Source organism: Trichosurus vulpecula, chromosome 3 (assembly GCF_011100635.1).
Source record: "Trichosurus vulpecula isolate mTriVul1 chromosome 3, mTriVul1.pri, whole genome shotgun sequence".
Lineage (NCBI taxonomy): Eukaryota > Metazoa > Chordata > Mammalia > Diprotodontia > Phalangeridae > Trichosurus > Trichosurus vulpecula.
This window is the reverse complement of record NC_050575.1, coordinates 188,227,555-188,253,427: the sequence shown is the minus strand read 5'-3', so window position 1 is coordinate 188,253,427 and position 25,873 is coordinate 188,227,555. Positions and strand designations below refer to the sequence as shown.

The window sequence follows — 25,873 nt, the reverse complement described above, 5'->3', positions numbered from 1 at the left end:
CATCATGCCTTGAAAACAAGCTCTTTTTATCTCCATGTCATAACCCCTCTCTTTCTTGAAGGAACCTTCTTCTACATGAAGCCTTTTCTGTAGCCCCTATATGCTAGAGCCAGGTCCCCCAAACTACCTTTTATTTAACTACTTTGTGATTGCATACATTTTATTTTTATGCTGTATTTTTTAATGTGTATTTGTCTCCCCACTAGAATGTAAGTTCACTGTGAATAAGGATTGTTGCATTCTTTATATCTGTATTCCCAATGCCAAGCCCATCGAGGGCACTAAATACATATGATTTAACAACTGCTTTAGTCGTTCATTTGAGAGAGACTAATTAGTGGTACTGGTTTCCTATATAAAAGGATGAGAAAGAGAATGATATGGCATAATTCCTAGTTGTGATATATCCTCTGCAACAGAAAGATAAGGGACAATTATAGTGACAACAGACAGTCTCTCAACTTTCTATTCTGAGGCATTTCCCAGTTTTGTTGTTTTTTGGCCTACTTCACTAGCTTTTATAGCTGCTGCTTCTACTCTACAAAGGAATCACAATGCCCTTAATCATAATCCTGTAGAAATACCAAAAATTAGACAGCTGGCTATTAACCAGAAACGACCAGTTATATTGAATCAGGGCTTAGTTTATTGGCATGTCAATCTACACAGACAGGTGTTTTCCTCTCAAAAGCAAAACATGAAGTGATTCAGTTTCCAATCTGCCATAATATATAACTGAAAAGCTTCACCTTGAAAATGTAGCATTTGTCAGGTTCTAGAGGAGAAAAAGAGAAAGCAAGAGTTGCAAATTATTTTTTCCTTAAAAATTTAATAATTTAAGTTATGTATTTTTATAATAAACCAGAAAAATCTTATTTTTTGTTTCAATTCACACAGTATAAAAATCTGTATCTTATTTCCCATGTTTAACTGTATTAGCTTCATACATCTCTTTTGGCCACAGGAGGGCACTGTTGAGCTAAATGTTACACTTCCCTGTCAGATAGGAAGCTGTCCAATTATTTTTGTTCCTAAAAGGCATAAATCTTCATAAGCTGGGGTCTTGACTCACATAACTTAGGACAGAAATGAGGGTGAGGTTGCTGTTGTTTTTTTTTTAACCAGACCTGTGATTTTATCAGTATAGGGAAATTCCTGATGAGGAAACCTTCAGTTAGCTCTAGCTCTGCCTCCTAACAGTATGAAAGCAGCTGAAGGTTATCACGGCCTAAATGTCAGAGATGGGACTTAACCCAAGTCCTCCTGATTCCAAGGCAAACTCTATCCACTCCCTCTCTCGTAGATGGAGTACTGCTTTAAAATGACACAGTGAAAACAACAGCACCTTCATCTAATGGAAAGGACACTAGGCTGGGGGGAGTGAGCTGTGTTCCAAATCTGGCTCTATTGATTGCCTCTCTGCTTCCAAGTGCTGGTAACTTTTAAAGACAGGACACTCCTATTAAAATTATCTAAACTTAAGCACTTTATCTCTGGACTCATAAGCACAAGCTGTTAAAGGATTAACATCTGTTACACAGCTTCTGTTGATATGAGGCTTTAAAAACTAAAGTGTCCACTCCCAGGTCTTTAATCATGTGCCTTGCTTGTCTTATGACATAGAGATGACCCTTTATATCAGAATACTAATATTGACTTAAAGGTCTATGGCCCATAAGAGTTTAGAGGGCCTTCAGAGCAGTCTTCATTTGGCACTTACGACAATCCAGAGAGGCAGGGCAAATATTGTTATCCCCATTTTACAGATGAGGAAACCGAGTCACAGAAGGGTCAAAAAATCTGTCCAAGGCTATAAAACTAATGAATGTAAAAGCTGGAACCAGAACTGAGTTCTCCTGAATTTTATGGTGCTCCTTTCCATTGTTTTGCACTGCCTTACTTTTCAGAGCAGATAAAATTAACCAATTATCAACAGACCATTAAAGCATACATTTAGAAGAAAGTCAAGTATTGCATAATTTCGGTAGTGAAGAACACAGAGCTTTTAGCCCCTATGTACAAAATTATAAACATTAAAGAGATGTGAGGAAATAGCAATATCGATGACTGATATTTCCCTCATCAAACTTCTGTTGCAACCTAAAGGCTGAAAACGAAAAAAAAAATATAGACTTTAGCCTCTGAATCACTTAATTTTGCATACAAGCAAAGCAAAGTATTAAAGTCCTATAAACAAAGTTTCGAAGTCCTATAGTCCATCAGTACCAGATAGATGGCTAAATCAATATTCTAATACTTCTCTTTGACTTTCCTGAACTGCATTCTCGAGTAGCAATGAAGTATAAGAGAATGAGCATTGCTCTAAGCCAAGAAAACCTGGGCTTGCCTCCCTCCTCTGACATATTAGCTCTGGGACCATGGGCAAGTTCCATAGCCTTGAGCTCTGTTTTCTCAGCTAGAAAATGGGGAGAACTGTAGTGGCACCTTGTCTCACATTGTAGAGAACAAATCAGAGAAGTGTATGTAAAACACCTTGAAAACTTCAAAGTAAGATTTTGCAAATTTTAAAGCGTTCTATGAAAGCCTGTCATTATTTTAAAAGTCCCAGAATCATTCAAGAATTTTAAAGCTTAATATCATTTTGTTAGATTCCCCACACTTTATATTTGAGGTAAATGAGGTCCTGATGTTGATTAACAATTATTTATGAGTGCCTACTGTGTGCTAGGGACCATGCAAGGCAGCTGGGATACAAACAAAAAGGAAACTGCCCCTGCCTTAGGGAACTTAGATGGAGCAGACATTATGTCTCTCTTCTATCCTCCTCTCCTCCCCCCAACATATACAAATAACATTTTGGTAGCAATTATTATGTATTATGTACCATGTTAAGTGCTTTCCAATCATCATCTCATTTGTTCCTCACAACAATCCTGGAGGAGTAGGTGCTATCATTATCCTCATTTTACAGATTAGATAACTGAGGCAAACGGGTTAAGTGACTTGCCCAGGGTCACACAGCTAGTGTCTGCAGCTGGATTTAAAAGGTGGTCTTCCTGACTCCAGGCCGGATGCTTTATCTACTGAGCCACCTAGCTGCCAATATATGTATTTACAAAATAAATTCAAGATAAACTAGGAGGGAAGTAGAGGCCCCTGAGAGAGCTACAGAAGGGACTCATAGGAGTTAGTATTTAAGCTAAACTTTGAAACGAGTCATGTGGAGGTGTGGAAAGAGCGTATTCTAGGAATGAAATGGAGATGTTGTGTCACGTACAGGGAGCAATAAGAAGGTCAGTTTAGCTGAAGCAGACAGTATATGAAGGGAGTAATGTATACTCCGCCTGGAAGGGTGGACTGGAACTAGGCCATAGGCTTTAAATGTCAAACAGAAGAGTTCAGTTGGTACTATGTGCAACAGGGAGCCATTGAAGATTATTGAGCAAGAGAATAGCATTTGGATTAAAACGGGGGTAGGGGCGAGGAAAGACAAATTAGGAAGTTATTGCAATATTCCTGGAGAGACGGGGTGAGTGCCTGAATTAAGATGGTAGCAATATGGGTGGACTGAGGGGAACTGAGGAATGTGGTGAAGTAGTGAAAGAAGAACTGGTAGGACTGGGCAACTGTTTGGGTGCAGAGAGTGAGGGCGGAAACTGAAGAGAGTTCCAAGGCTGGCCCCCACCTTCCCTAAGGCTCAGCCTGCACAGGGATTCCATTATCTCTCAGTTCTGGTTAAGTCCATTTCCACTATGCTTTATTTCACATACTTTAAGCTATTACGGCATTAAGTTTCTAAATGTACTTCAACCCAGACCAACAAGAGAAATTTGAAAATCTGAAAAAATTAAAGTTAGATTTTCAAAGCATGCTACGAAAACTGTAACGGTTCCTTAAAAATCAGTTACTTACACATCACTCCTTTTTAACTTTCACTATTTTTACACTGCTGCCAGAAGCTTTTTCAGCATTTGCTTTGAATTCAGTCTTCAGTGCATCTCTTACCGCTTTTGCACAGATCTGGGAATATCGGATATAGCTGGAAAAAAAGGAAAGTGGGGATAATGGCAAGTTATGAATTACGGATTGGGCCAAGTTGGCAAGATAAAGAAGCTATGTTTATTTCAAATTGCCTTTTGAATAGAGAATGTGAATATGTTTTTTAAATACGTCCAACTGGAACTATCTCTTCTAACAAGCTATCCCAATGACTTCACTAGAAATACAGGATACCCCCCCACCAAACTGTCATACTAAAACTTGCTTCGAATCCTGCATTAAAATGAAAAGTTTTTAGTGAGCAAAACCAAAAAGTCTCTGATCTCAAGTAAATTCTGGAGGCTTGAGTATATACATAAATAAATATAATTCAAGGTAAGCTGAAGAGAGCTGAAGGACTCAGATAAAACTTCAAAGGAGCTTTCCATGGAAGAACAGAATTCTAAAAGGCTGAGAAGAGTATGCATGTTGTGCATGCAAATACATCAAGTTTTGAGTTCATGGAAAAGCTAACAGTGTTCTACTTTACCTGAAACAAAGCTTGTTCAAAGAGGAATGATTTATAACAGGACTGGAAAAAGCAGGTTAAGAGCTATACTGTAGACAGCATATTTTATCCTAGAAGCAAGCGGGAGGCATTAAAAGTTTCTGATGTATAGTTTTGGCAAGGTCAGACCTTACAAAGATTATTTTGGCAACTGAGACTGAGTGGAGACAGATTAGAAGCAAGGTGACCACTTAGGTGGAGTCCAGTGCCTGCCTGGAGAGAGGGAGATGGATTAGCACCCATCAAGGATGACTAGGGGATGACACGGTGGTTAGTAGAGAAAATGACAACTTAGAGACTGGGAAGATTAGAAAAGAGTTGATTTAGACACAGAAAAATTAGCTCCTGTTCGAATGTGCTGAATTTGAAACCCCTATAGGACATGCAGGAGAAAAAGCTTAGTAAGGAGTTGATGTTAAAGTGAAGTTCAAGAAAGATCAGGGCAAAATATTTAAATAAGGAAGACAGAGGCATTATCTCTAAATGGAATCCAAGAGAGCAGATGAAATTATCAAAGGATAATAGCAGCAAAGAAAATGGAATGGAAAGACAGTTTGGAGAACCAGCAAAGGGCAGTCATGAAAGACAAGGGAGTGGTGACTAGGAGATGGTTACCAGCGTCAAAAGCTGCCAAAAGTTAAGGAGAATGATGGCTGAGCACTTGGGATTTAACAAAGTGGTAGCTGCTTTAAAAAAAAAAAGCCAGAAACTCTGGAGAGCAGTTTGGGTGGAACAGTGGTATTAAGAGTCATATCAAAAGGTACTGAGAAGGAAATGGGTGGCAAGGGAAATTGAGGCTGCAAACAGACTATTCTTTCTAGGAGTTTGGCTGTGAAGGGAAGGAGAATAGAGTAGGGACATGGTACAGTTAAGTCTAAGTTTTTTTTAAAAATAGGCTAGGCCTGAGCATGCTTACAGGCAGCAGGGGAAGAGAGCATAGATTAGGGGCATGGCTCAGTGAAGTGAAGGTTTTTTAAAGTTAGCATAGAACTGGACATGTTCACAGGTAGCTGAGAAAGAGCCAGTAGATAAGGTGAGAGGGAAGATGAAAGAAATAGAATGATAGGTAGAGTAAGGTAAGGGATAGAATCTAGAGCAGCACAGTCCTTGGCTAAAAGGAATCCTTTTTCACAGGAAGATCTGTTGGAAGTGTAGTGTACGGGGAAATGAGGGAGCTCCTAGGATGATGGTCTCAATTTTCTCAGCAAAGTAAGGGGCCATTTAGATGAAAAGAGAGGGATAGAGAATAGTGTCGAGAGCTGAAGAGAGGTTTAGGAAAACTGGTTTTGGGGGTGGGAGGAGTTGGAAAAACCCACAACAAATGTTTCTATTAAGGTCCTACTATATACCAGACACCAGGCCTTGGAGACATAAAGACAGATATGAAAGAAACTCTCAAAGACTATACTCTGTCAGGGGAGCCAACACATAGACATATACAAAATAAAAAGATAAACTCACCTATGCTCATAGATTCCATTATCAACATGCATATATATGCTCCACATTTAAATATCTAGCCAAAATCTCTCAAACTCAATTCCAAAATCAACTGCTTGTTGGGCATTTCCTCCCCTGTGTCCTGTAGGATTCTCAAACTGAACATGCTCAAACAAGAAGTGATTACTTTTCCATGCCTCAATCATCTCCTCTCCAAAATTCCCAGGTTCCATCTAGGGTACCACCACCTCCACCACCCACACAATATATCTGAATATGAACATACACAATATATAAAAAATAGTTTGGGCATGGGAGGAGATGGGGAACTACTATTTGGGAGGAATCAGGAAAGGTCCAAGCAGAAGGTGGTGTTGAACTGAGTTTTAAAGGAAACTAGGCATTTTACAAGGCCAAAACTCCTTGAGGGTATTGACTTTTTCCTTTTAACCTGGGCATCTCCAATGCCTAACACAATGCTTTGTCAACAACAACAGCTTGTTGACTGAGTTCAGGCATAAAGGGGAGTCCTGGCAAAGGCAATTAAGATGGGCAATGGAAAGCTTGGTATGAAGCACAGCAAAGTGGTTAGTTCTGTTGCACCAGGGCCCAGGGGAGTAATGTCAGGTCAGCAAACACTATGTGCCAGGCACTGTACTGAGAACTGGGGATACAAAGAAAGGCAAAGGATAGTCTCTGCTCTCAGAAAGCTCAGTCTAACGGGGGGGGGGGGGTCACAAGATGCAAAAAAACGTAGGAACAAGATAGCAGAGTACATGAGGGAGGGGCCAACTAAGGTATAAGAAGACTGGAAAGACAGGACTGAGCCATGAGTGGCTTTGAGTGCCAAAGACAGGGCTGTGCACTTGATCCTGGAGTCAGTCAGACCTGTGTTTTAGGAAAACCACTTTGGTGGCTGAATACAGGATGGATTGGAGAGGGGAACTGTCTCAGGCGGGGAGACTAACCAGCAGGAGGCTGCAACAGTCCAGGCATGACAGTGGTGGCAGTGTCAGAGGACATGCTGTCAAGGGAACTTGGAGAAGATAATGATCAATAGGAGCAAGTGTCCAGAAAGCCACAGAGGGGGAAAAGGGCCTTTTAAGAGACCACTGGCAAAGTGAGTCAGCTAAGTGGTATAGCAGATTGCACCCTGGACCTGTACGCAAGAAGGCCCTGGTTCAGGTCGGACCTGACATTAGCCGTGTGACCTCGGGCACATGATTTAATCTCTCAGTCTCGGTTTTTTCATCTGTAAAATGGAGATGGTAATAGCACTTACCTCTCAGGGTTGTTGTGAAGATAAGGCAAAATATTTGCAAAGTGCTTTACAAATCTACAATGCTATTGTTGTTAAGGTTACTAAAAAGCCAGAGAAGCAGGTGGGATTCGGTTAGAAGTATGTTGTTGGTTTTGGTTTTTTTTTGGAGGAGGGAAGGCAAAGCACTTGGGGTTAAGTGACTTGCCCAAGGTCACATGCTAAGTGTCAAATGTCAAGGCCGCATCTGAACTCAGGTCCTCCAGACTCCAGGGCCGGTGCTCTATTCACTGCACCACCTAGCTGTGTCTTTTGTTACTTTTTAAGTCGATCATGGAATGTGGTTGCAGAGTGACCCCGGCTGGGATGGCAATTTCAATTCGATAAGCATTTAACAAATATTGAGCTGAAATGAATCACAAAGCACGAAGCCGGAGTGGACGCAGTCCCGGTAGCGTAACTTCTTGCAGAGGCTCAGGAAGACCTCAGTTCAAATCCGACCTCAGACCCTCGACACACTTACTAGCTGTATGACTTTAGGCAAGTCACTTAACCCCAACTGCCCTGCCTTCCCCTCTTGAAAAAGAAAAAGTGGACAGGTGATGGCAGAGGGTGGGAAACTGAGGGAGAAGGCGGCCAGAGGCTGCCGAGGGGGCAGCTGAGGCTGCGGGCCGGGCCAGGACAGAGACCCAGGCCCAAGCGTCGGTCGCGGCTCGGCGGCCTCTCAGGCAAGGCCCCGGCCACCCAAGGAAATGTGAAGAGACCCAGCTATCGAGCCATCCTCCCAAGCCTCAGGCCAGTCGCCCAAACCACCCCTGGGCCTACCTGAGTCCAGCCTGTCTCCAATACGCCACCATGGCTGCAGCGAAGGCGGGTGACGCACCGAACGAGGGAGAAGTCAACCGGCACAGGAAGGTCACGAGCCGGAAGGGGAAGAGGCGGAGACCGCCTCTAGCCTGCCAATCCAGCTCTTGCTCTCATCACCCGCGCTAGCTTTCCTTGTAACCAATAGCAGAGGATCTCTGCTAAACTGGTTAGGCGGCGTCCAATCAGAGTTCTCGATTTCCGTTCTGCAAGCCCTGCGCAGGGACTTCCGCTCCCGTATGGTGGACCCGGGCTTTTTTGTCACCGCAGCTACTTCCTTACCCAAAACCCATCATTTCATTTAAGCAGAATTTAACCACTACTAGTTTTGCACAGGATGTTCAGTGTTAGGGGACGACAGTACAGTTTCCGTCTTAACATTTGCACGGGCTGCCTGCCCCTCGTCCCTTGTGACCCCATTTCGGGGTTTGTTTCTTGGCTAAGATACTGAAGTGGTTTGCCATTTCCTTCTCCAGCTCTTTCTACAGATGAGGAAACTGAGGAAAGCAGAGTCTATGTTTAAGGCTATAAATTACGGAGAAGACGCCAGCTGGAACTGGTAGTGGGAGCTCCCTATACTGCACACACATACACATATGTAAATACAATATATATTTTGCATATATTTATCTATACATACATACCAAAGTACAAGGTAGGGATGGTTGTTACTAACCGCAGAGGGAAATCAGGAAAGGTCTTTTGTAAGAAGTGGTGCTGGGATTCTGAGGGGTAGAGGTGAGGAGGAAGTGCAACTTGGATAGGGGATATTGCTTGTGCACAGCGAGAGAAGATAAAATGTCAGGAGGGACAAGGCCAATTTCAATGGAGCGTAGAGTTCATGTGGAGGAGTAATTTATAATAAAGGATGGGAACAGGGCTCTAAGGTTAACTAAAAGAAGTTATATTTGATTCTAGAGCCACTAGGGAGCCACTGGAGTTTATACAGTAAGGGAGGGACAGATCTGGACTTAAAATCATTTTGGTAGTGGTGTGGCAGATGGATTGAAGACAAACGAGAGAGGTATTGACAAGCTGTGACAACACGTGGTAACTGATCATATAGGCTGAAGAGAGCATGTCAAGGACAAAACTAAGGTTGCAATCCAAGAGCTTGGAAAGTAGGGGGTGCATTTGCCAGAAATATGGTAAGTTCTGAAGAACGTGGGTGGGAAATGAGTCCAGTTTTGGGCATCAACAGGTTGTGGTCTGTATTAGTGAAAAAGTATCCAGTGGCAAAAACCAAAGATCCTTTAAGTGCATCAATGGTGATGCCAGGAAGAGACAAATATGCACAGAAAAAAAAATCTAGTCAATAAAATCTCATTTGTATACCATTAAGATTTCTGATGAGAAATCTGTCCTGATGTCAGCTCTAGGGCTGACATATATTCTCTTCATTTAAGGTACCCAGCCAGGGATGGTGGCACATACTTATTATCCCTGCTACTGGGGAGAATAAGGCTGGTGGACTACTTGAGCTTTGGAGTTCTGAGCTGCAGTAGGCTAAGAACTAAGTCCAATGCCTGCACTAAATCTGGCAATAATATGGTGTGCCCCTGGGGTCCCAACCAGGGCCCCAAGTCAGAAATGAAGCAGGCCAGCTCTCATGCTGTGGATCACTTGTGGGAGCAGTCTGGGAAGCCAGCTGCACTTCAAGACTGGGTGAAATAAGGAACTCAGTCTCAAAAAAAGAAAATAAATTCAGTTGGGAAAAATATAAACTTTATAGAATTAGTTATTGCAAAACTAATTAAAGCATTTGACTTGTTGTTACACTGGCATGGTTAATCCAGGTTAATACCCCTGACTTCTCAGTAAATTGGTTGTATTCTCCATTCCTTGGAGTAAAATAAAGAAATAAAATAACCAAGATAGAAGGTGTTGGGAACATAAGGGGAAAAAAAATCTACTTCATGCACACTACATCAAAGGATATTCTTATTGGGGAATTCAAGACCCTCTGTGAGGAGCTAAAAAGAGGCCAAACTGTCCTGAGTAGTATAACCAAAAATAATATATAAAGCTCAAGTAGCAAATACTATGAACATTTTACAGTTAAAATTCAATTTCTAATCTGGAAAACTTCCCCTGCTCCCCAAGTACAGTTGGTATGAAATGTCCCGCCCCCCCCCAAATATTCAGTAACACATTATAAGAGGATAGAGTCACCAGGTGGTGATTTTTATGAATTTTGGGTTTTGACCTTTATTTGCATAATTCAAAGACATTGTTTTAGGGATATTTTAATAGAAACATTAATCTGATAAGTCAATAGAAAATTGGAAATCATAATGAAAGAGTTTTTTTTGGATGACAGCAAATCCTATTCTTTAATGTTAAATCTGAGATTCTAAATTGAACTAACTAATTCTGCTTAAGTTCCCCAGAGGAAGAACGCATTTTTGGCAACTACTTAACTACAGCAGATAAAAGACAATTTGATAATTGATCAGAAAAAAAAAAAACCACATAAAACCTTGTTTAGAAATATTTTATCCTCAGAGCATTACACCTTTTTCTGAACAAGTATAACTTACAGAAATTATACATGGCCAACTTTTATCAAGTATTAACATTTACTATATTTTGTTTAGCTGAAATATTATTTCAGTTGTAAAAACAATCTCCTGTTACAAAAAATAATCACAAACCTTAATGGATCTGAGAGTTGTTTTTACAAATGTACCAACAAAGTCTCAAGCTAAACAATATTTTAAATAGAAAAAATACTCATTTTTAAATAGTTTGGTAAACTTCTATTTCTGTGGCTTACATACATACACACTAGTTTTTTCTATAGGAAACCTTTACAAAGAAGGAAACCTTTACAGAAGTTCCAACTTATGTTAAGCATAGTTAAAAGCAAGATCTAACTGCTTTTTAAAATATTCTATATGCAACTTTAGTATCATAGAAATAATTACAAGAATCAGAAAATACTGTTTAGCAGTTAACAATTATCTGCTTTGAAATATTAAACAAAATATAACATTTTCTGGAATACCTTTTTGGTATTCCAGTTGGCCCTCCAGTACCAAAAGTATGGACTTCCCACAAATAAAAGCTTCAGTGCAATTTCTCTTAGTGGTTACCTGTGGTTAAGTTCCTTCTTTTGGCAGTGGCACTATAGTATTATAAAGAGAGCTAGGTACCTAGTATTTATATTTCAAATCAGACTAGAAATTAAATCAAATGATCCACCGATATTAATTGTAAAAAAAAGACTTGTTTGTGGTCAATTACTACGATAAAAAGATGCAATTAACTATTTTACAGTTAAATAACTTGACATCATGCTACAGAAATTATTGACGCATGATTCAGTCACATGGCAATTTTTGCACAAGCTAATTAAGCATTATGTGAAATGCTTAAAAGATGCAAATAGTTATGAGTTTAAATTTTATGATGTTCTTAAATTCAGGTAATAACTTTATTTTTTATTTTGGTTCCTCTTCAAATTTCAAAGTGAACATCACATGCCCACAATTCAGCATCCTAAATCATATACACTTCTGCAAATGCAAAATCAAGATAGATCTTGTTTGTATTATATCACAAAATTTTGGCAAATCAATACAGTACTCTGTAATATAATGCAATCAGGTTTACACTGGAGTTAAATCACTTTAATGATAGTGTTCTCTACGAAAATATCACTTAAGTACCAATTCAGAATGCCATAGTTTTTCAAAGCCAGTTACTTTTGTACAAATGAAAGGCTTGCATTTGGATTTCAAGTAATATACTTTCCTTCTTTCCAAAGAAAGTTATTACAACTTGCAAACTGCTTGGGCAATCATGCATGAAAAGGTAGCTCTGCTTCATTTTGGAGTTGGTCCAATTCTCATGAATTAAATGCTATAAAATTCAACCTTATGGATATTCAATATGCCAGTTTCTGATCAAGGTATCCGTTTGAAATATCCTTAAATCTTCAAATACTGGAAACTTGCATGGCATTTTTGGGTAATGTTAGTTCCAGTTGATCCCATATGCTGGGAAGCCCACTTTTTCCATCCAAAGTTGCAGTCTTTCTCCAAGCTAACTGAATACCTATCTAAATACCAAATATGAATAAATACGTTAACAGCCTGGAGAGACCCTGGTGGACCTATTAATGTTTCATATAAATAACCATTATCATTTCTCTACAAATGCTGCTGCGGCCATGGGTGTCCTCATGCTTCCTCTTGCTGAAGCCGTGAACTCTTCAATCTCAGCATTTAATTTGTTAATTACCCACTCCATTGCTTCACGACCCTTAAAAAAATTCACAACACACATTTATCATCACTGAGTAATAACAAAGGTAACCATCATTATGTCTCCTCAGGACTATTTCAATATGTCTTCTAACCGGTCTCTGTCTCAAATCTCTCCCTACACTAATTGATTTTTTTTATGTGGCAGCTGCCATAAACGAATTTTCTAAAATGTAGGTCTGACCATATCACCGCCCTGCTCAGTGAGCCCCAGTCTTGTAAGGCACTTAAAGCCCTTCATTACCTGACCCCTTCTTACTCTTCTAGTCTTCTTACACTTTACTCCCCCCTCCATACCCTCTAAGATCCAGCTACACAGGCCTAACTGCAGTTTCTCAAACTTGACATTTCAGCTCCCTCTGCACAAGGCTGTACCTCATGCTCAGAAGGCTAGGCCCCCTTATGTCCACCTCCTGGTTTCCCTGGCTTTAAGAGTAAGCTCAAACCCCCACTCCTGCAGACACCCTCTTAGCTGTCAGTGCCTACCTACCCTCTTGGTTTAACTTCCTTTCTTTGAATCCCCAATACTTAGCACAATACCTGGCACACAATAAGTGAATAAGAAATGTTTGTTGACTGATTAAATTTTTCTTAAAAATGATTCAGTGAATATAAGTTTCTTAAGAGGTGGAGAGCATGTTGGATTTGGTGTCAGCAAAACGTGAATTCAAATCTCATTTCAGACTGTTGTATGACCCCATGCAAGTCATTTAACCTACCAGTCTCATGTAATATGAGGATAATTATAGAGTACCTATCTCACAGGTTTGTTGTGAGAATCAAAAGGTATAATAATATATGTAAAATACCATATAACTATTAGCTATTATTACTTCTAATTAATAAACAATTAGCTTGAATATAATTTAGTTATCAATTTCCATTTTGTATGCCTAAAACATTCACAAAAAATTCATAATGATATTATGTTGGCACCTTTTATTGTTAATAACATGCTCAAGGTGGGATGGTAGTGTGTGGAGGAGAGAAGAATTAAAAATGACTGCTCTTCTTTGTTCCTAGCATAATCTAATTAATATTTATTTGTGTTGATGCCTCTATAGAGGATGGAAAGCTCAAGGGAATATATTTTTTACACCTGTGGCCCCAGCACCAAATTGGCACAGTGGCTTGCACTTAGTAAATAAATATATTTTTATATTTAACACACATTAGTTAAAAAAAAAAAGTGAATTTACTCCAGATATAATAAGCTATGATGAGTTACAAAATACATTATGTTTCCCTTTCCCAAATCTTTTGCATATTACCTTGTTGTAGGAATAGTTTAAAAAAAATTAATAAAAGCACAGAGGTATTTTAGAAAAAGCAGCAAACCCCCAAAGAATGTGAAAGTCAATGAATGGAAATACAGTATAACTTACTTTATTAGCATTAGATGATATTGTACTTTCCATCAGTCCTTCTAGATAACTGCTAAGGCTCACTCCTTTCACAGTGATTATGGCTTCTTGAGTTAAAATGGTCCTGAAGCAAAATACATTAAACAGTTTAAGTATGCCCATTTCCTCCACTATTAAAAATATCTAGAATAATTTTGAAATCCAGAAAAGCATAAGATTTCCTAAAAAAGTTTTACTTACTTTCCTGGTTCTTGAGGATGTGGTTTATATATAAGTCTTTCATCTACAGAAACCAGATTCGTAAATGAAATCTATGAGACAAAATCCCCAAATTATCAATTGATAAGTTGCTAAAACTGAAATAAAGTCAAATGTCATTTTCCAAGTATCATAGTGTTAATTTATCTTCTAGCTCTCTTTTATTGAGGCCATCAACTTAGAAAATATAAAATGAGCATATTTTTCTTAAGTCCTCTGCTATTTAAAATACTCAAGATTATTAAAGTAGTACTAGTCAGGGACAGAGAATAAAACATGCAGAAACAGTGCCAGAAGTACATTCACTTTTTAGACCACCATAACAGCTATCATTTATGTAGTGCTTTACTATGTGCCAGGCACTGCGCTAAATGCTTTATAATTATCTCATTTGATCCGCACAACAACTCTGGGAGGGAGGTGCTATTAATATCCCTATTTTGCAGTTTAGGAACCTGAGGCAGACTGGAGTTAAGTAACTGACATGCGCTGGATTTGAACTCGAGTGTTCTCAACTCTAGGCCTGGTTCTTTATTCACTGTGTCATCTCCCTGTTCCATAAAGACTATTTATCCCCATATGCATAAGTTAAACAGACATAAATACCATTTCAATATTGAAAATAAAAGAAAGGGAGGGGGCGGAGCCAAGCTGGTAGCTGGAAAGCAGGGACTTACCTAAAGCTCTCCCCCAGGACCCTCCAAACGCCTATAAAAATGGCTCTGAACAAATTCTAGAACAGCAGAACCCACGGAATAGCAGAGGGAAGCAGGGCTCCAGCCCAGGAAAGCCTGGATGGTCTCTGGGTAAGGTCTATCACACAGACCTGGGAGCGGAGAGGAGCAGAGCCCAGCATGGGCTTCACCCCGACCAACCAGACCAGGAGCTGAACAGAACAGGCCCTAGCACCCTGAATCAGTGAGCTATGGCAGTTACCAGACTTCTCAACCCACAAACACCAAAGACAACAGAGAAGGTTAGTGGGAAAAACTGAGGGGACAGAGTGAAAGGAGTTCACAGTTGGCCACTGCCTGGGGGGGTGGGGGGGAGACACCCCCCCCCCCCCCCGGCCGGGCAGCAGAGGTGGTGCAGCTCTGAGGCTGCTTATGGAGCTACAGCTGCAGTTGCTTCCCGCCCCAGGCCCACCTGATGGGAAGAATTAAGTGGTGGATCAGAGAAGGAGTGCAGAGCCTGCTTAGATCTGAGTTGCAGTCTGGGTTGGCAGTTCTTGGGGGAGGAGGTAGGAGGGAGGAGAAGAACACCTTGAAAGGCAGAATTAGCCAAATGGAAAAGGAGGTCCAAAAGACCACTGAAGAAAATACTACCTTAAAAATTAGACTGGAGCAAGTGAAGCTAGTGACTTTATGAAAAATCAAGACATTATAAAACAGAACCAAAGGAATAAAAAAACGGAAGACAGTGTGAAATATCTCATTGGAAAAACCACTGACCTGGAAAATAGATCCAGGAGAAAAATTACTGGACTACCTGAAAGCCATGAAAAGAGCCTAGATATCGTCTTTCAAGAAATAATCAAGGAGAACTGCCCTGATATTCTAGAGCCAGAAGGCAAAACAGAAACTGAAAGAATCCACAGATTGCCTCCTGAAAAAGATCCCAAAAAGAAAACTCCTAAGAATACTGTCACCAAATTCCAGAGCTCCCAGATCAAGGAGAAAATACTGCAAGCAACCAGAAAGAAACAATTTGAATATTGTGGAAACACAATCAGGATAACACAAGATCTAGCAGCTTCTACATTAAGGGATCAAAGGGCTTGGAATATGATATTCCGGAGGTCAATGGAGCTAGGATTGAAACCAAGAATCACCTACTCAGCAAAACTTGAGTATCATGCTCCAAGGCAAAATACAGACTTTCAATAAAATAGCAGACTTTCAAGCTTTCTCAGTGAAAAGACCAGAGCTGAATAGAAAATCTGACTTTCAAACACAAGAATCAAGAGAAGTATGAAAAGGTAAACAAGAAAGAGAAATCATCAGGGACTTACTACAATTGAACTGTTATGTTTACATTGCTACATGGAAAGATTATGTGTGTAATTCAGGAGAACTTCCTCAGTATTAGGGGAGTTGAAGGGAATATAGATAGAGGGCACAGGGTGAGTTGAATATGAAGGGATGATATCTAAAAAAAATGAAATAAATTTAAGGGGTAAGAGAGGAATATATTGAGAGAGGGAGAAAAGGAGAGATAGAATGGGGTAAATTATCTCACATAAAAGTGGCAAGAAAAAGCAGTTCTGTTGGGAGGGAAGAGGGGGCAGGTGACGGGGAATGAGTGAATCTTGCTCTCACTGGATTTGAACTGAGGAGGGAATAACATACACACTCAATTGGGTATTTTACCTTACAGGAAAGGAGGAGGAAGGAGATAAAAAAGGGGGAATGATAGAAGGGAGGGCAGATGGGGGAGGAGGTAATCAAAAACAAACACTTTCAAAAAGGGACGAGGACAAGGAATAAAGGGATGGGGACAAGGAATAAAGGGGGATAGGATAGGAAGGAGCAAAATAAAGTTAGTCTTTCACAACATGAGTATTGTGGAAGGGTTTTGCATAATGATATGCATATGGACTATGTTGAATTGCTTGCCTTCTCAGGAAGGGTGGGTGGGGAGGGAAGAAGGGACAGAATTTGGAACTTAAAAGTTTTAAAAGCAGATGTTCAAAAAAAAGTTTTTATATGCAACTAGGAAATGAGATATACAGGCAATGGGGCATAGAAATCTATCTTGCCCAACAAGAAAGTAAGGGAAAAGGGGATGGGGAGGAGTGGGGTGACAGAAGGCAGGGCTGACTGGGGAACAGGGCAATCAGAATATATGCCATCTTGGAGGGGGGCGGGGTAGAAATGGGGAGAAAATTTGTAATTCAAACTCTTGTGGAAATCAATGCTGAAAACTAAAAATATTAAATAAATAAATAATACTTAAAAAAAAAAAGAAAATAAAAAGAAAGTAAGAAAAAAATGACTTACATTAGTGGATTTAAGTTCCATTGTTTTCTCTATGGGATCAACTACAGAATGTTCCTGCACGTATGTTTTGGTTCTTGCTGCACCGATAAGCTAAGAGAAACATTAAGAATTAGTGACTGTATTTTTAATCAGCCATTATTACATAAGAATAACAAAAGTTTACATTCACAAAGCACTTAAAGGTTTACAAAGTGCTTTTCTCACAACAGTTTTCTGAGGTAGATACTGAGAGTGTAATTATGCTTGTCTTACTGAGAAGAAAACTAAGACTCAAGAGAGACGGTGACTTGCTGGTGTTGGGGCTGGGATCAGAACCCAGAGTCTGATGCTATACCACACTCCTCTGAGAGCATCTTCTGTACATTATTTTGAAAATGAACGTGTGGCTCATTTCAAAACAAAAACATCAACATCTCTTTGATCTTAAAAACAAGATGAAACAAAGGTTAGAAGGGAAATGCTTCTGTGAGGTTAAGGGGAATCAGCACTATGGATGACATTCCCAGATTCGGGAAATTTTCCCAGAGGTAATTAAAAATTAGGTGAATGATAGAAATCAAAATGTTAGGACTGTTTTTGTTGTTTCTCCTTGTTCTCAAAGAGGACCAATGACATCATGAGGATGATGTCTTGACTTGAGAGGCAGAGCTGTGAAAAGTCATCAGCCTCACTCTCTCCTCCAGAGTCATCAGTCTAGTGGCAAGACAGTAAGTAAGACTGGTGATGGTCTAGGTCTTTCCCAGGTATGTCTGTCTGAGGCAAAGCCCATTCAGTGATTAAGGGCTAGGTAAGAATTGAGACAAAAGATGGCCTAGTTTGCCATCACAAAAGAATCATTGTGAGAGAGGAAGACCTTAAGAGTTTCTGGCTAGAACAGAAAACAATTGCTATTTTCAGTCAGTGCCATCAAAGCCCAAACAATGAGCAAGAGAGGCTTGGGCTCAAAGAAAGCCAGAGTGATCTGGTTTTAAAGGCATGGTCTGGTAGTTCCATTTGAATCACAAAGGGCTTTTTCAAAGCCTGTTTTTCCTAGGCTACATTTTGAGAAATCATAAGTTAAAACTGCAGGAGAAAAAAGAATTGTCCCAGCTTTTTAGAATTTGTCAGGTGGCACCAGTAGTTTCTCTTGGATGTAAGGGAGAAGTTCTAATTCTAGTTTATCAAATAGATATGAAGAAAAGAGATGATTCGTCAATATAGGAATACCAAGTTTGTAGGGGGGGGTGAAGCTCCTTTCGCTCTGATTCTGCACCTTTTTTTCATTAATTAATTTTTCATTTTAGTTTACAACATTCAGTTCCTCAAGTTTTTGAGTTTCAAATTTTCTCCCCCTCCCTCTCCTCACCCAAGACGGCATGTAATCTGATATAGGTTCTATATATACTTTCATACTAAACATATTTTCACAATAGTCAAGTTGTAAAGAAGAACTATAATGATTTTTTACCTTTAGATCTGCCATTTGATTTTCAGAGTGATAAGGTGAAAGGAAGTGGGGACTGGACAGGGTCAGGAGTCAGGGGCAGTATGGGGCAGAGATGTGCTTACCGATTTTACAATAGAAGGCATTCCCCACTCTGTGCTGAGAAGTCTATGGCTATGCAATTTCCCAGTAGGATCTATATGTCTGTCTAACACATCAACTCCAACCACACTTGGATTCATAGGATTTGGATATTTCTGCATAGCAGCTGTTGTAACTGTTTCCCATGGGTGGCTGCCAAAATAAACCAAAAATCAAAACACTTATGAGGTGTGCATAAATATTCTGGAATATCTAAAATTTAAAAACATCATTCTTTAGAATTCAAGATGCACGAATTATTGGAAGAAAAGGGATATTTTCTGAGTCTGATATTGCAATACCAACTTCAACTTTTTTCTTTAAAGCATAACAGTATCAATGACCACATTTGCCCAATTCACCTATTACAATAATTACCTATTACACAGAAGCAGTATAGTACAGTTGAAAGTACACTGAATTTGAAGTCAAAGAGCTAGGATATGAATCTTAGCTCTGCTAGTTACTGTGTAAACTATGGGCAAGTCAAAACCTTTCCAGGCTTTATTTACTCCTCAGTGAAATCCTGGCGGGGAGGCTTGGACTAGATGGCTCTAAGATGTTTTTCTGCTTCATCTTTGATCCTATTAGTGAATCTGTTCAATTCCACACACATTCATTCCCCGGAACCCCCACCCCCACCCCAAAGAACCTCATACATACACAAAGCATTCAAATAATTTTATGAATCAGTGAAATCACAAATCCGGACCAAAAAATAATTGAATACTAAAAATACTCAAAATTACGACAATTACATCATATTGCCTTGGAACCTCTAGCCTAATTAAATTACTAGAAAATAAAATATTCAACCCTAGGCTCTGCAGGAGTTCAAGAAAATCAAGCATTTTTATTTCTGGAATTTTATTACGATAACAGACAAATGTTTCTATGAAAAATGTTTTTAAAAATATGAAAATTAATTTTTACTATCTTGACCTATATAAAACATACCAAAATGTAAGTTATAACTCATAGAAACAAGCAGACAAAAATATGCTGTTATACTGTTTGCCTTTTTTATTCAGTCTCATGAAGGTAATACGACATATAAGAATATGTTGAACTTTGAATTTAAATTTCAAAATACAACCTAAATTTTTAAAAAATTTTTCTATCTGTTGAGCTCAGATTCATAAATATTTCAATGCTAACTCGATGAAACCATGCTGACTAGGCCCTACCACAAATATGTTATTCCTTGTTCTCAAAGAGGACCAATGACATCATGAGGGTGATGTCTTGACTTGAGAGGCAGAGCTGTGAAAAGTCATCAGCCTCACTCTCTCCTCCAGAGTCATCAGTCTAGTGGCAAGACAGTAAGTAAGACTGGTGATGGTCTTTGAGAACATTGTCAACCAGGGGACCTCCCTGCAGCACAGCACTTGTTTTCCATTGTCCTCATCCATTTGCTATCTCACTCATTACAGCCTCTTTTCCAAACATTCTCATCACTTCTATAACTTTATCTCCTTTTCTCCCCTCCAGACTCCTCTCTGTGCCCCTCCCCCAACCCCTGGCATGATGACCCTGCCTCACATTTCACAGGAAAAATTGAGATCATTTGCAGAGAACTTTCTCTTCTCCTCTCGTGTCACCTACGTATGGCTTCTGCAACTATCTCTTCCTTTACCCATTTCACACGAAGGGGTGGCCCTTCTCTTTGCTAGGGCAAAACCTTCTACTAGTCAACAGACTCCAACGGCATCCTAGAACTTTCAGGATCAAATAAAATTGTTTAGCTTAGTCCTTCATAACCTAGCCCCTTTCTTTTTCCAATCTTCTTAAACCTTACTCTCCCTCCACGTACTCCAATGATACCTTACCTCCTACCAGATTCTTTAATATAGACACTCCACCTCCAGTCTGAGGTTTTTCAATGGCTATTCTCCATGCTTGGAACCCCGCCCCTGCCCTGTCTCCCTCTCCCTATCTCTGCATCCTAGCTTCCCTGGCTTTCTTCAAGTCTCACATAAAGTCTCACTTTCTGCAAGAAGCCTGTTCCAGCCCTCTTTAATCTTAGTGTACTCTTCTTAAGACTAACCCCAATTTATTTTATAGATGGATAGAGAGATAAACAGATATGGCTGTTTGCATGTGGCTTCCTTCCTTAGACTGTGAGCTTCTTGAAAGCAGAGACTTTTTTTTTGTGCCTTTCCTTGTATCACTAGCACTCAGCACAGTGCCTGACACACGGTAGATAATAAATACTAGTTGACTGACTTCACACCCTCTCCAGCTGACTGCTTTCTCAATCATCCTATTCTCCCAACTTCTGGCTGCTTCCCTACTGCCTACAAATATGCTCCTATCTCCCCCATCCTCAAAAAACCCTCACTTGATGATCCATACATTCCTGCTACCTATTATCTCCCATATATCCTCTCATGGTTAAACTCCATGAGGAGGACATCTACAATCAATGCCTCTTTCCACTTCTTTCTTCTTTTATATTTCTGTTGTCTGGGGCACTTCCAAAGTAAATGATCTGCTCACATCTGATTTTCTTTGTAGGGCGTTTTAAAAACTCTACTTTCATTGAACTCCATTGCTTTTCACTGATGAGTATGCTTATCAGTTTGTGGGATGTTATCTTGGGTTGCACCTTGGACTCCTTTGTTCTTTGAAACAAATTATTCCAATCCCCTTTTCGGTTTTTGGTGGGTGAAGCACAGGCTTGTGTTATTTGAATTTCCTTTAATTTATATTTCAAAGTTTTCCTCCTGGACACTTGCAACAATAGTTGTCATCAGAATCATTCAATTTAACCATATGTCTTGGGGTTTGCAGAATAACTTTATTTTTCTTTTGCTTGGAGATGATCTGTGGATTCTTTCAATCGAAGGCTGGGGCAGTTTTCTTGTATTACTGCTTGTATCATAATGTTCAGTATTTCTTTAGGGAAACTAATACTTCTGCACCTGTCTCTATTCATCCTATCTTCAAGATGAATATGTTTGGTTTGTATGAAGATTATGTTTTCTTTTCATCTTAATACTTCTATCAAATTGTCCTTCACTTCTGTGAACTTGCTTTTGCAACCAATTGTCTTTTGTTTTTATTTTTGGTGATGCAGGCTACCACCAATTTAAATTTTTCTAGTTTTCAGATTATTTCTACTCTGCAGGCCATAAATTATGTTTTCATAATTCTTATTTCTCTTTTATACCATTTGGGAATATGTTCTTCTCTTTGGAATCCACAGGATCCTCTGCCACATATCGGATCTGAATCATTTTCCTTTGTGTTGAAATATTTATTAAGATGTTTAGACTTGTTTAGATAATCTAAAAGATATATTCCCTTCTGTTATTTATATCTTCCCTATTGGTTTATCTTCTTGAACTCAAGGTCAATAACTGAATTTTCTTTCTCCTAAGATCTTGAGTAATTTCAATCTTTTTTCCTCATATTCCCCCATCATTCACTTTCTAACTCCTTTCCTTTCAGTAGTGGTTTGTTCAGGTTTGGATCTCAAATCTGTTTCTACCTTCTCCCATCAGCCTTAGCTTCTTGCCCGGCCCCCCTTTTGTGTGTTGCCTCCCCCTTTATATTTAAAGATCCTTGAGGGCACAGGCTGTCTTTCTTTTTGTTAATTGTATCCCCACCACGTAGCAGGGTGCCTGGCACATGGTAGGCAGTAATAAATGTTTACTGGATTAGACTGGATTGGCTCTCCACTTTCACTATATAACTTCCAAAGAAAAACTTCTGTCCTCAACATCAGTTTTGCTGTCAAGGTCACATTTTCATATATTTGCTATGCCTCTTTTGACAGATAGAATTATAGTTTTCTTAGAAAGATTATGAAGATCACCTGGCAGGATAAAGTACTGGACACCAAGGTCCTTTCTCTAACTAAACTGCTAAGCATTCAAAATCTTTTGCAGAGAGAGCACAACTATGATGAGCTGGTCACACTAATGGAGTGCCAAATGTACCCTTGCCTAAAAGACTTTCACAAAGAATTCACACAGGGCAAGTACTCACATGGTGGTTGGTAGAAGCAATACAAGGACACGCTCAAGAACTCTGGAATTGATTGTGTGACATGGGAGACACTGGCACAGGCCCGTCCAGCCTTATCAAAGAAGGTGCTATGCTCCATGAGCAAAGCAGAATTGAAGTAGCTCCAAATGTTCACATGGACTACTTGTACCCAACCTGTGGTAGAGCATTTTGAGCTTGTACTGGTCTGATCAGCCACAGTTGGACACACTGTAACTTGACTCTAACATAGTGATGTCATCTTGGTCCTCTTTTGAGGATGACGGTCAACAACCAACCAACCAGTTCTTTGCTACGACAAAAAAGTGTTGCTATGAATATTTTTATACAAATGGATACTCTCCTCTTTCCTTAATACTCTTTGGGGCACAAGATCTCTGCCCTCAAGCAACTTAAATGAAAAAGGTTCCGTGTTCTCTGGATATGCTGTTCCAAAAATCTGACTGTACGTTGGATTTTTTCCTTTGGAAAAAAAAAATTACCACTTATTCATATTCCCCAAATTTATTACATCATGATCTCAGAAGAATAAAGATTATAAATAAGTCAATGAGCAATGGAAAGAGATAAGGGAGGTAAAAATATACTACAGCATGTTACTAACTCCAATATGTCTGTAGCAAGAAGTAGTCGTATATACGATATCAGATGGATAATCTGAGCAGTATACTAAGGATACTGATAAGACACCCTTGACACAGTGATAGAATGATGGACCTGCCTGGAGTCAGGCTGAGTTCAAATCCAGCGTCAGATACTAATTAGCTTTGTGACTTTAGGTAAATCACTTAACCTGTTTGCCCCAGTTTCCTCATGTGTAAAATAAGGATGGTAATGGTACCTACTCCCCAGGCCTGTTGTGAGAATAAACTGAAATAATGTTTGTAAAGATATTTTTATTACCAGGAAAAAAAAACCCAAAGAGGAAGGTCTCACACATAGCTATTCTAGGACCCTTTCAAAGCTTCTGAAGCTTTTTTTTTAAATCTACCAATTAACAACTGATCTATGATTAGCTACAGAACAAGATGAAGTGAGTAGTTGTGATTTTACCAGTGGAACTGGTGCCCACAGCAGTGAAATTATGTATCCCCTGAAGATTACCTACTACATAACCCATACTTAAAATACTCCACAAACATGCCAAGATTGGTTCATTTATTGCCTCAAGATCAGGGCCACCAAATCAAAAAGTTTCCTTCTCTGAAATTCTCACTTACAATGTACGTCCTATTTAGAGAACAAAGAAGCACTTACAGACTATCGCTCAAGAGTTCTAAGAAAAAAAAAAGACCTCCTTTTACAGTTTTGGTAGCGGCTGTTGTACATCTACCAAAAATCTACGTGATCTGAAGCTTATTTTCTCCATCAAAAATCCCATACCCTTAACCAAGAGGCACTCACCAACTTAACTGTAAGGGCATTTCTGCCTACCTAACCAAAAAATATCAGGAAACACGAAGTTCCAAAAAAGAGCCGCTTTCTAACTCACCTTCAGAAATGCAAACGGGCCCAGATAGAATTTTTTTTAACAGCTGATGTATATGAAATATTGTAATCACATTTACATTTTAAATCTGATCTTTTATTTTTACATTACCTTCATTTCCAAAAATACCCCTTCTCTCTCCCAAAGGGACCATCTCTTGTGATAAAGAACTTAAAAAAGAGGGAAAAATGCTGTTCAGCAAAATCAAACAACACATCAATCAAGATTAACAGTTAAATGCATATTCTCTCACTTCTGCAGGAAAAAAAGGAGGGATATTCTGCTAGACTTCTGATGAAGGTGGTGGAAAAGAAAAAAATAAGTTACAGCCTGTAGCTTTGGGGGTGGGAGGTGGGGAGTGGGGAGAGGGAGTAAGAAGACTACACTGTCTTGTCCAAAATATGCAATGATGAAAGCTCTTGCTTTTGCAGGTATATCATCAGTTCATTAGGTGGAGTTAAGTCAACAGGAAGGCAAATTTTTTTTCCTCCTCGTCACACCTCTTTAGGTCACACCAAACCAAAGTACTGTTTTCAGCAACCAGGCTGCTTCCCTGGGTGTGGAGGAACTGCCTACAGAACTCACTAACAAGTTCTGCGACTTCAAGCTCCTTCCCTGACATTCCAGTCTTTGACACCTGCCGGCACATGCTCCGCTCCAAGGCCAACCGTCCCTCCCGAAACCTCAAAGGACATTTTGGAGATATGCATTATTAACAAGTCGGGGCGGCCCAAGGAGAAGCATCAACTTTCTGGAACACAATGTCCAGGGCGAGGGAACCGGGCTGTCCCCCCTCCCGACCCTCTCTAGGGCGGAAGGCAGCCGCCACCCCCTCGAAACTCAAGCCAAGGCGCCTGGGGCAGGGGGCTCTGCCTGGCGAGAGAATCGAGAGGGGCTTTTCGCGAGAAGACTAAGCCGGAAGCCCATCACCGGCATGACCTTGGCAGCACCCTCCTCACCCCTCGCCGGAGATTCGGGGCTCGCATCCCCTCCGCGGCGCGTGGGCCCGGACTCGTGCTCCCGTTCTCTCTCGGGCGCGCGTCCCAGAGCCCGGCGCCTGGAAGGTTCCCGAGGAGGCCGGTTCGCTTCTTGGCACCTCTTCATTCCCACTAGGTTCCCCCTCCGCGTCCCCCACTTCCCGCTTCCCTGACTACTATACTACAGACCCAAACTTACTCGAAAACGTGCTCTGACGTCCATATCTTCATGGTGCCAGCGACCAGCACGATGTCCGGGCGGCGCTAAGGGACACTAGGGGAAAAGAGGGTACACCACCCCTATTCCACTTGCCGGCAACAGAACGCGCAGGCGCCCAAAGGGCAGACGTAGAGCGACGCCCTGACGTAGTTCCTCTACCCTTCATTCCAAACCAGGTTAGATATCAATGCGCATGCGCGTTGAAGGCCACACATCTTTTTTTTAAACAGCTCGAGAAGGCTTACTGCGCCGGCGCAACTGGCGTCAGTTGGTTCACTGCCCTCTTCCTGGCATTGCGTAAACGAAACCTGTGACCTCTGTTAGTATTTGGCTTTTACCCAACTGGTACGGAGGGCAGATGAGGATTCCTCTCTGGAGGCAGTTTACCCTGGATAAGTAAGGTACCGCCCTGTCCCATGCGCCCAAATGACTGGGAGTGAGTGGCCAGCCGGCTGTCTATAGCACCTGTGTAGAACCTGAAATCTGCGCTGCCGCGGGCTTCCCGGGGGAGATCGGGCTGGAAGCCGCTGCGGGGCATCTCTGTGCCGGCCGGGTGTTTCAAACCAACAGCACACCGCTTCTGATGTTTGAACAGGAAAAACATGTTCTGACAAATTGGAGCATTAATTACGATTTTGTTAGGTGGGGATGAAG

At 40.4% G+C, this 25,873-nt stretch overlaps 2 protein-coding genes across 2 annotated transcripts; both read right to left on the bottom strand.

Moving 5' to 3' along the window:
- Positions 1-623: 623 nt before the first annotated feature.
- On the bottom strand, positions 624-8,136 carry ATP5F1E (ATP synthase F1 subunit epsilon). The gene is made up of 3 exons (XM_036748527.1): positions 8,031-8,136; positions 3,874-4,000; positions 624-775 (listed from the first exon to the last, which is right to left on the bottom strand). Exons 1-2 carry the CDS (start codon positions 8,060-8,062, stop codon positions 3,877-3,879), a joined length of 156 nt encoding a protein of 51 aa, XP_036604422.1. The 5' UTR covers positions 8,063-8,136; the 3' UTR covers positions 624-775; positions 3,874-3,876.
- Positions 8,137-10,248: 2,112 nt separating this feature from the next.
- On the bottom strand, positions 10,249-25,397 carry PRELID3B (PRELI domain containing 3B). The gene is made up of 6 exons (XM_036751885.1): positions 25,199-25,397; positions 18,507-18,675; positions 16,959-17,048; positions 13,942-14,012; positions 13,723-13,825; positions 10,249-12,335 (listed from the first exon to the last, which is right to left on the bottom strand). The coding sequence occupies exons 1-6, from the start codon at positions 25,228-25,230 to the stop codon at positions 12,216-12,218; spliced, it is 585 nt and encodes a 194-aa protein (XP_036607780.1). The 5' UTR covers positions 25,231-25,397; the 3' UTR covers positions 10,249-12,215.
- Between the last annotated feature and the right edge of the window lie 476 nt (positions 25,398-25,873).